Source organism: Limulus polyphemus, unplaced genomic scaffold (genome assembly GCF_000517525.1).
Source record: "Limulus polyphemus unplaced genomic scaffold, Limulus_polyphemus-2.1.2 Scaffold1614, whole genome shotgun sequence".
Taxonomy (NCBI): Eukaryota; Metazoa; Arthropoda; class Merostomata; order Xiphosura; family Limulidae; genus Limulus; species Limulus polyphemus.
The window spans coordinates 45,265-56,132 of NW_013667224.1; the positions used below are offsets into that span (position 1 = coordinate 45,265).

General features: G+C 33.6%; 1 protein-coding gene across 1 annotated transcript in view; it reads left to right on the forward strand.

Moving 5' to 3' along the window:
* The window catches only part of LOC106464297 (Down syndrome cell adhesion molecule-like protein Dscam2), a 98,783-nt gene that overhangs the window by 9,543 nt on the left and 78,372 nt on the right, over nucleotides 1-10,868 (forward strand). Inside the window, exon 2 of the mRNA XM_022391995.1 lies at nucleotides 2,188-2,514. Within this exon, the coding sequence (XP_022247703.1) occupies nucleotides 2,188-2,514 (327 nt within the window). The remainder of the gene's footprint in view (nucleotides 1-2,187; nucleotides 2,515-10,868) is intronic.

Sequence of the window (10,868 nt, forward strand, 5' to 3'; positions counted from 1 at the left end):
AAATCCTATAGCATTTTCTTTGCAACCTGCTTTTACAGTTCTGTAAAATCCTATAGCATTTTCTTTGCAACCTGCTTTTACAGTTCTGTAAAATCCTATAGTATTTTCTTTGCAATCTGCTTTTACGTTTCTTTCATAAAGTACTGATTAATTTTTCTCACACTAAACTTAAGTTATCTATAAAGTTCAACACGGCAGTGTTTAGATTGTTTCATCAGTTCTTGGTTGGTAATTTCCTTGCGAGAAAAACAGGACGTGTTTTTAACAGGTTTTGTAAACCCTAATGAATAACAGCTACAATAAAATAGAAAAACGGTGCTGGTTTGTGTAAAAATTACAGTGTAACGACGGAAAGTTGGGAAAAACCGACGTTCTAGTCTTTAGAGTGATTAACTTTGAATCTCCTTTTTTTTATTTGAAAAATTTTTCTGGTTAATCTTATAAATAAGGTAACACTGCATACAATCCAATCACCTAAGTGAAAAAAAAAAGAGGGAGAAAAGGCGGTTAACAACACAGTGTGATCAGCCGCACACTTCTGGCAATAGAATTACTTTTTGTCCCTTGGATACTATACATTACAGTGCTCGAAAATTGACGTTTTTATTGGAGTAAGGCCGCTGAAATAGAAAATTAAATTTAAGCTAACGTAGAACGAGGAGATTAATTGTTAAATGACACATTACATTAGTTTTACAAAGTATTTCTGAGTAAACAGAATCGTGTGCCGTACGTTCTTAGCGACAACAGATTTAAAGAAAGTTGATATATTCAGAAAATAATTAAACAAAATAAATTACATTTTTTTTGTAAGTAAGAGCTACAGCCAGTGTCTTCAAAATCTCGTAGTTGAGGAATTATAAAAGAAATCCTAAAAATTGTGTAATAATTGTATAAAGTTAACATCTTAAATATCGTGCAATAAATGGAATAAATAGAACCCTCCTATGACTGTATAATAGATTTTAAAAATGCACCCTAAAGAAAAGGTAATAACGTAAGTTGAGACATAGTTCGAAATATTGTTTAATAAAAGAAATAACAATATTCCCCTAAAGACCATGTAATAATAAATCTAACAATTACATCCTAACCATTATGCAACAAAAAAACTAAAAATAAAAGTTTAAGATCTAACAAAATAAGACAATTTTATATCCTAAAAACCTTATATTACAGGAAATATAAAAAGCATTTCCAAACATTATTAATCCAGGTCGTGCTTGAATGAGTATTCATGGAAGCAGCCAGTGATAACAAGAAGGAATTAGCCTAATATTACCAGGATGCAAAAAGCTCCTTTAAAGTTAATTTCGTGTAAGGAATCAATCAATTCACTCCTATGATGTTTGCTTAAACAGCAAACAAATATTGCATCACTGAAAGCCATGCCTTATATGATTATTAATTTAGACCCTTAGGGCATGTCAAATAAGCATCATGACAACACACTTAAAAATCGTGTCGTGTAAGAACCACGATAGTACTCGTAAAGATAATGTCATGTAAGAACCACAATGGTACCCTTAAAAAGCATGTCGTGTAAGAATCATGACAGCATCCTTAGATATCTTGTCATATAAGAAGCATGATGATACCTTTAAAAATCAGGTTATTTAGAAATAAAATCCATGTTTAACTAATAAAAGGAATGTCCCTGAAAGGTCGTATAACATAGTTAATAAACATGCAACCGTTAAGGAATGTGTAAAATGGGAGATGTGCTACCCATAAATTCGTGTGGTCAAAAGAATAAAGACAGTATCCATAAAATGCACACATTAACTAAATAAATACAGTACTTACCAAGCAGCAGTTCAAACTATATATATAGAAGCCAATAACTAGAATGTCAGAAAGCACGTGGAATTTCTGATAAACTTGATGCAGACCTACTTTTAGAAACATTCACAAGCAGAGACATTTTTATCCCCATTTTAGATGTGCCTTATAATTATCATAAAGAAGCCAGAATCTTTTTAATCGTCCCCCAGTGGCACAGCGGTATGTCTGTGGATTTACAACGCTAGAATCTGGGTTTCAATTCCCGTGGTGGGCAGAGCACAGATAGCCCATTGTGTAGCTTTGTGCTTAATTACAAATTTTTCGAATTTTTTTTTTTATGTTTTAAGATATTTTTAATTTTGTCGTTCATGCAAACTTTTTGATAGTTGATTTGCCTTCCAGAGCTTTGTGTTGCCTCATCGCCAGACCGTCTAGGACCACGGTTTGTCCACGAACCGCCATCACTTGTTGAATTCGACAATAACACCGACACAGTGGTTCATTGTTCGGCGCGAGGCAGTCCTATTCCTCGTGTAACTTGGACGCATCGGGACGGAAGTGACATAAGAGATGTACCTGGATTACGTCACGTCCGGCCAGACGGATCACTTTTCTTCCCGTCGTTTCGGAGCGAAAATTATAGGCCCGACATACATGATGCCACATACAGTTGTATTGCTTCCAACATCGTGGGAACACTTGGTAGTAGAGATGTGCGTATAAGAGGAGGTAGGTTACTTGTGTCACCTAAGCATTTACAACACTAACATCACGGGGTTTGATTCCCCTCTGTGAACACAGCAGAGAGGACGATGTGGCTTTGCTATAAAAAAACACATACACACACACACACACACACACAAAACACATATAGGTTCCTTGCAGTCAATAGTTGAGTTAATCATTGAAATACTGTACTTGCAATGAGTATATTTTTCTACATCTACCGGGTACAATGACACAGACAACTTTTTAACTAGACATTAACCATCATATTTAAGTTTACAAAACAAGTATACCTGAACATCTAGATCAGTGGTTCCCAACCTTTCGTGGCCCTTGCACCTCCCAAAGAAGCCCTCGCCCCTCTACTCTAAAAAGTGTGCATTAGTCATTTCCACTTGGCGACATATGGGGGAAAACGGACCTTGTCTAGACCTCTTCCGCGCACCCCTGGACCCTCATTTCGCACCCCTGGTTGGGAACCCCTGATCTAGATGCTTTAACCAAGTACGTGATCAAGTTTCGTATTTATAGCTAAGCTCAGTCTTTCCTTCCATGTATTAAAACATATTCACTATTTCCGCGATAGTCGTGTTTAAAATAGTTCTGAAACATCTGCAAAAGTCAGTATTGTTCAGTTTCATATTTTCATGTTTAAAACAGTTATGAAACATCTGCAAAAGTCAGTATTGTTGAGTTTCATATTTTCATGTTTAAATCAGTTCTGAAACATCTGCAAAAGTCAGTAGTGTTGAGTTTCATATTTTCATGTTTAAAACAGTTCTGAAACATCTGCAGAAGTCAATAGTGTTGAATTTCGTATTTTCATGTTTAAAATAATTTTGAAACATCTGCAAAGTCAGTATTGTCGAGTTTCGTATTTTCGTGTTGTAAAACAGTTCTGAAAGATCTTCCATGATTTGTGTCGTTTAATTTCATTTTTTAATGTTTAAAAACGTTCCGGAACAGCTAATAAGATTTGTATTTCAAAATACAAAAAACAATTAAAACCGTTTTGAATGAAAAACAAATATGCAGTCAGTCGTACGTAGCGCGAAATACTGACCACATATTTACCTTCCCTTTACAGCAATTTTAACCATTTCCTTTGTCTTTTTTTACTTTGCTTACAATGTAGTTTGTTATTGATTTTGTACCAAGGTCTGCATTGTTGAACTTCGTGGTGTCGAATTTATAGAATAGTTTTGTTAAAATTTCCAAAATGTTTGTAGCTGGATCTCGTTAGGGGACGCTATTCTTTGCCAGGGCAACACCGGCCTCCAATAAGAAGGGTTATATGGCGATTCAACTATATTTTATTTGTTGTATCATAATGTGAGTTAAAAAATGAAACAGGTCTTTTCCAAGTTCTGTACATCGGTGTCGGGAAAATGAAGAGTAGAAATTCTTAAACATTATATAAGCAGGCATGTAAACTGGGCAACATTTGGATTGTTACAAGGTAATTTTTATGTTGTATCAAATCAGAGTTGATAAATGCTGTCTTTGTTAGTTCTAATGTGTGGAGTACTTTTCATCTTTCTTATGATCAGTGTTGTTTTTTTATTATCCCTGGTATTCATATGATCACAACTGATAATGGGCTGCTTTATCCGGTCTATATTAAATTGTTTATTTCTTGTTTTTTTATTATCCCTGGTATTCATATGATCACAACTGATAATGGGCTGTTTTATCCGGTCTATATTAAATTGTTTATTTCTTGTTTTTTTTCGAGAGATTTCTTTCCTTGTTGCTTGAGAGGTTACATTTTTTGTCTTGTTTGCTATTGAAAGTTTGATTGCACAGCATTGATTTAGCGTAAGACTTGGTTATCTCCTAGTGGTATTAGGTATTCGCCTTCATCTTCTTGTGTGTTTGGGTAATCAGTTTGCTGTTTCTTTATGTTTTATGAGAACATCCAGGAACGGAAGTCGTTCATCATTCAGGTGGTTATGAAACATATTGCATGTAGCAGTACTCAAAAGTATTATTATTTTTTGTTTTTGTTTTTCAGTGTTATATGTAAGTCTTCTTTTCTCAAACTTCTAATATAAAACTAACAAATAATGGAAAAATGAGGTGTGAACAATTAGTGTCTTGGCAAGTCAAAATATGTTGAATTTTAATCAAGAATCTAATAATTGTTCTCATAAGCTGGGTGATATCTATGTACGTTCTTGTGGTTTATCGTCCGTCATCTTATGGTCTCTCTAACGCTACATTTAGGGTTTATACACCTGAAATTCACTGTCACGCCCATTTCTTCAATGTTTAGACCTTCTAGACCATTTATTTAAGCGCAGTGAGTCTTTTGTAAACATTTCACTCTTTAGATGATGTTCAAGTTCACTAGTAGGATTTCATACTTGAAAGTTTTTAAGATAGACACATGATTTATTCTATCAGCAGGTGCGATTAAAATATTATTATAATCTAGTAATGATTTTCTTTGTCTTCTAAAGCAAAATCTCTTTTTGCTTTTCGAATAACTTCAATCTCAAACTATCAGTTTGCTCTACTATTTCACTTGCAGCATCTTCATCAATTTGGTCTGATATTTCACTGGCAATATCTTCATCAGTTTGGTCTGATATTTCACTTGCAACATCTTCATCAGTTTAACAGACCAAACTGATGAAGATGTTGCCAGTGAAATAACAGACTATTTTACTTGCAACATCTTATGTAACACTTATTAGTTCTGATAGGAGTAGAGTTTTTGACGGGTATTAATTGCATAAGTTAAGTCTTTTGATAAGATATGCTGATGAAAATCATTAAGAGCTCTGTTATTTGGGTTCAGAATTACTGTTCGTAGTTTAACACAAGAGTTAAAGGTTAATTTTCTTCTTTACGTTTTTGAAGTTTTCGATGTTCTTCTTTGTAGCACTAGAGATGAACAAACTGTTGACTGAGGCTAGAGTGCTGATTGTAAATGTTCTGCTTCAGTTGACAATCTCGCTTTGTCTTTTTCGGAGTCACGTAATCGGCTTTTATAATAACATCTTCAGTTCTTTTCATCGAATTAGTAACGTGCTTAATTTTAATACTTAGTTTTACATAAAGTACTAGGGGATCAGTGTCAGAACTACCACTCCTTTTGAGAAAGACACACTATATATACGGTCAGGCAAATCTTCGGCAAGCATAGGTTTAAAGTAAGTGGATTAAGAAAGAATACAAGTAAAATGTCTATTTTGGAAACAAGAGAAAAATCAATTGTTTCTTCCCATGCTTAGAAGTACCAAAATTAATCAAATAGACTAAATCTCGAGTCCTTCTACAGGAGATCAAAATTAACACCAGGACTTATAAGTAAGCAATGTTCAACAGTTTGGAAATAAAAGAGATTAAAAGAGGGATGTCATGACATCCATTCATTCTGGTGTGATTCAAATGTCATGTATATTGACTATTCTTTTGTTGACCTATGATATAGTTTGCATTATATAATATTTCGGTGTCTTGAATTTCCATATTTCCTTGAAGTGTTATGTATGTTAATATTGATTATTAACATAGAGTTTATTTTAAACAATTTTATATTTAAAAGAGCATATATCTGTTTTCTCTTCATTGTCTCTTTTTTTTTCAACTTTACTGGAAAAAGTCCAGTTACGGTTATGTATCAGGTAACGATTTTTATCATATTTTAAGCTTAGCTCCGGTTTATGTTCGAGGATGGTAAGAGTTTTTTTTTTGCGTTCTTCTTGTTCATTTATAGCTCTGTACGAAACCCACGTGCATGGAGAATGTAATTTCCCTTTGGAATAAAACATTTCCAAATTCTTTACAGAGCTTTCAATGAACTAAAACAACGTAAAAAGTTAACTCTCTCTGTCCTTGAACTTACACTGGAACTAAAAACTTAAAAGAATATTTGGAAAAGTCTTCATCTCTATGTATACGTCTATTCTGGCTTTTCCCAATACACTCGACAAAAAATCAATGGAAAGACAATAAAAGTTCTTTAAATATAAATTTGTTTTGAACCTATTTTGTTTTAATCTTTAAGCTTTATGCAGATCGCGTTACGAAAATGTCGAAACGTTACATGTTTTCAGTTCATTACTTATTTATTGATACTATTGTTTAAAGTTTAAGAGTACTGATCTGAAAAAGTACTGTTAAATTATCCTACGAATTTCCATTAACAATACCTTTGTAACACTTAAGTTTCATGTTCAAAATATTTTCATATTATTTCGACTAAAAAAATAGTTCAAGTCTCATTTCCCTCAACTGTATTATATAAATCTGATGTAGAACTTCTATCAATATCGTTATGGCTCCACTCAAAGTTCTTAAGTGTAGTGAATACCGGTGGCATATTGTTTTGTTTTTTACACCCGTTATAACATAAAAATTAAATTGCATTTGGAATGTCACTGCAATGTTTTTAGTGTATTAGGCTAATAAAGAATAAAATAATTTAGATTATTTTAATGCTATCGTGATACCATTTCATAGCTTAAGGATCCTGCTAATGGCTGAAGCGTTATACATTATTATATGTTTCTTGCTGCCATGTTTAAAACAACTTGTAAAGAGGTATAATATCTTCTGCGCCATGTTATATAGTACACGAATTCGCTATCAGCTTTGGTAACCTGCAAGAGTCTCCACCTTAGTTATAACGTTTGCCTCAGACCGCCAAGAAAAGAACTATAATATGTTTGAACGATAAGCAAAACCTGGTGTACAAGTCACAAAACAACTCAGTGAAAGCAAGCAAAATCTTTTTGACAAAACTTTGATATTCTAATACATTTTGTTTACTAATACTATTCTACAATAATAATTTTGAAGTCATAAACTATTGATTTTTTTACTAGATTTTCATTTCTCTCAGATTTTAATCACACTTTAATAATCAGATTTTTCACACTTTATCTATTGAATAAGGCTTAACACGTACTCTTCAGATTTTTCACACTTTACCTACTGAATGAGGCTTAACACGTACTCTCATAAAGTACAAGTGTTCTTCCGATATAATATTCTGGTTACTTTTGTGCTCATTCCCCACTGCTTGCTAGATGTACCGTAAGGAAATTACTACTCCCCAGAGCCCCCTTTAAGTCAGGTACACATAACGGAGAGGAAACGGAAAGTTATGAGGTAATGAAAATGCAGTACGAGAAACCAAACTACACTGAACGTACTCTTGTGTATTTGTTAATAAAATATAGTTTTTTTAAAATAAAGGTAAATATAAGAGAAAATTTTAGTGTAATAATGTTTATTTTAATGTCAGTATAAGAGATGGTCAAATAAGAGTCTTAACAAATGCTGTAGTCTCTAATCCAGTCTTTACAGAGGTTGGATACGTTATGTTAACACAATTTTGGACAGTTCATGTCCCCACAACCGGTCGTGCTATATCTGGCGACCGGGTATTTTGACAGTAGCCTTGTCTTGTGATTCCCATTAGAAAAGGATCTGTTGTTAGGCTATTATGCATAAGTTACATCACTCCTCCCTGAAAACTTTCCATATTCCACCTATTGTTTGAGGATGTCGATTTTTCAGCACTCATTTCAACAGTCTGATCGCACCGAAATCCATAGGCACTGCCTCCAGTGACTTATCCTATGCGTCTTCGTGTGGAATAGCATAAATGCGCGTATCATTCTCTATCATCTTCACGTCTGCGACATATGAACGGAAGGAATAACTGGAAGCCTCATTTTGATGAACCCATACCCTGTTGGCCTCGTTTCCAGGCAGAGGCCCATCTTGATAATGTTGTGTACTGTCGCATGGGTGGGACACGTGAACGCCACTGATAGTTATGTTCATGGATTATTACCTGTTACAAGACCCCTCACTTTGCTTACCACGACTAAGTTTCTTTTTGGATAGTCCTGGTGTCCCAAGTTGATTCATATTTCTTTCCTTTGCAATGCTATTAAGTACATTTAAAAATTACAAGTCCCCGATTTGAACTCATATCTACGATCAGAGTGTGTCAATATTTTGCGTAGAAAATGGCTGTTACATACCCTCCCTAAAAACGATCAATTTTCAGTAACATCACACCACCTATGAACACCAAAAAAATGTTCTAAATCTAGTTCTAACACATTTCGTTCACCGTTAATTTATATAGGCTGTGGTTATCACGTTACTTACTGACTTGGTATATCAAGAATAGTTTAAGTATAACGAATTCAACCCTCTGTATGTTTAGATTAGTTTTCGTCACAATATTTTTAAGATTTCCTTAATCTTTCTTTGAATAAAAATAGAATTATTTTAATAGAATATAAAACTTTCTCTTTGCATATACTGAAAATTATTTTATTAATTAATTTTTCTGTTTATGTATACTATAAAACTATTTTATTTCTTCCAGTATAGGGTTTCGATACCCGCGGTTGGCAGAGCACAGATAGCTTATTGTGTAGCTTTGTGCTTAAAAACAAACAAATAAATCTTCTAGCATTTTTGGAACTGTTTTCGAATCTTTAACTCTTATTTGTTGTGTTTAACATATTTCTCTACATCCTTGGATGGTTTGTTTGCTTGTTTTAGAACAAAGGTACACATAGGGCTGTCTGCGCTCTGATCGCACCAGGAAAACATATTAGTTGTACTACGTTCTTATAGTTTAGTTCCCGAACCTTCAATTTATTTGATGCATTCAGATTTCTGCTTTGATTTTTTTTAATGTTGACTACCTGAATTTTCAAGCTATTTTGTTGTACATTTTTTGAACTGTGTTCCTGTTTGATTTTTTTGAAGCTTTGATCTATTTTGTTGTATTTAATATGTTTTTAGGAGATATGCTACGATGTTTAAAAACTTTCTGTCTCAGTATCCATTTATCCGTAAAACCATAACATACAGTTGGTTTCTACATAAGTGTATATGCGTTTCTGGTTTCGTGTATTTGGAACCAGACCCATTCTACATTTTTTTGTTAAATAAATTTATTCATTATAATTCTATGTATTAAAATAGCTCTAAGTTTTATAAAAGTTTCAAACATCAAGCTCTAACTTTTCACGATATCAGTCTCTTCGCTTACATGTGAGCTCTGGAATGATCGATGGAGTCTATATGGACCTAAACCACTTTTACCCACATTTTAAAAACTATTTAACCACCACGTTGCTTGTGGATTCATAACGCTTTTGGTTACAGGACCTCCAATAGCACATGAGCCAGAAAAAAATGGTGACAAAAATATCACCAATATTGCAATTAACCTCGTGTTTTCTACTGAAGTCTCCTATCTATTTTAGAGTGTTGTGAAAGACGAACACATAAAACGACTCAACATGACGCAATATCTGGACCCAAACGGTGGTGAATGGTATAGAAGTGCGTCGTTAATTTGTGAGTTAAATAATTCCTGCTATATATGTTTTAATCAAAATCATCGTTTGATTTTATACTTTCTCACTCATCCCTTGTGTAGCTTTTCGCGAATATCAAAAACGAACAAATAAACTTTTTTTACTCTTTATATCTTTGCGTTTCTCTAGCTTATTTATTTCATTAGTTTCAATTTCTTAACACTACACAATTTCTCTACTAACACTAACTTCGCTATTTGAAGATAAAGCCATCCCTTGTGTAGCTTTTCGCGAATATCAGAAACGAACAAATAAACTTTTTTTTACTCTTTATATCTTTGCGTTTCTCTAACTTATTTATTTCATTAGTTTCAATTTCTTAACACTACACAATTTCTCTACTAACACTAACTTCGCTATTTGAAGATAAAGTAATTATCGTTTTCTAGCATATTAACTTTTTATACTCCATCGTTCCCACGTTTTGTTCTAAGATGAAGTGTTTTGTAACTACACTTTATGTTGACAGTTGTCCAATCATACCATGCGAAAATATGTCATGTGATTCTGAGTTTCGTAGAAAAACAAAGCTATTGATTATATTATAAATGAATTGGTGTAATATTTCAGCTCCATATCATTAACCGATGTACCTTTGAAATGGCAAAAAAACAACAACAACAACTGTTAGCTATGGAAAAAAAGCAAACGTTTCTGTAAATGATAGAAATGGGTTCGTGGGATGACTTACTCTATTGTGGTACCAAGTTTCACTTATTGTTCAGAATCGAAAAACAGGAGACTTGAATAGAATTTAGAAAATTTAAGTGTCATATTTGTTTAGAACCTCATTCTTAGAGTACATCTAAGGGGTAACAAACTAATTTAATGAGTTTCGTGAAGGTAAGAGTTCTCATTGTTCAATGTCACGTTTGATCAGATTCTAATGTTTGGATCTCATCTATTAGAGGCCCGGCATGGCCAGGTGGATAAGGCGCTCGACTCACAATCTGAGGGTCGCGGGTTCGAATCCGCATCCCACCAAACATGCTC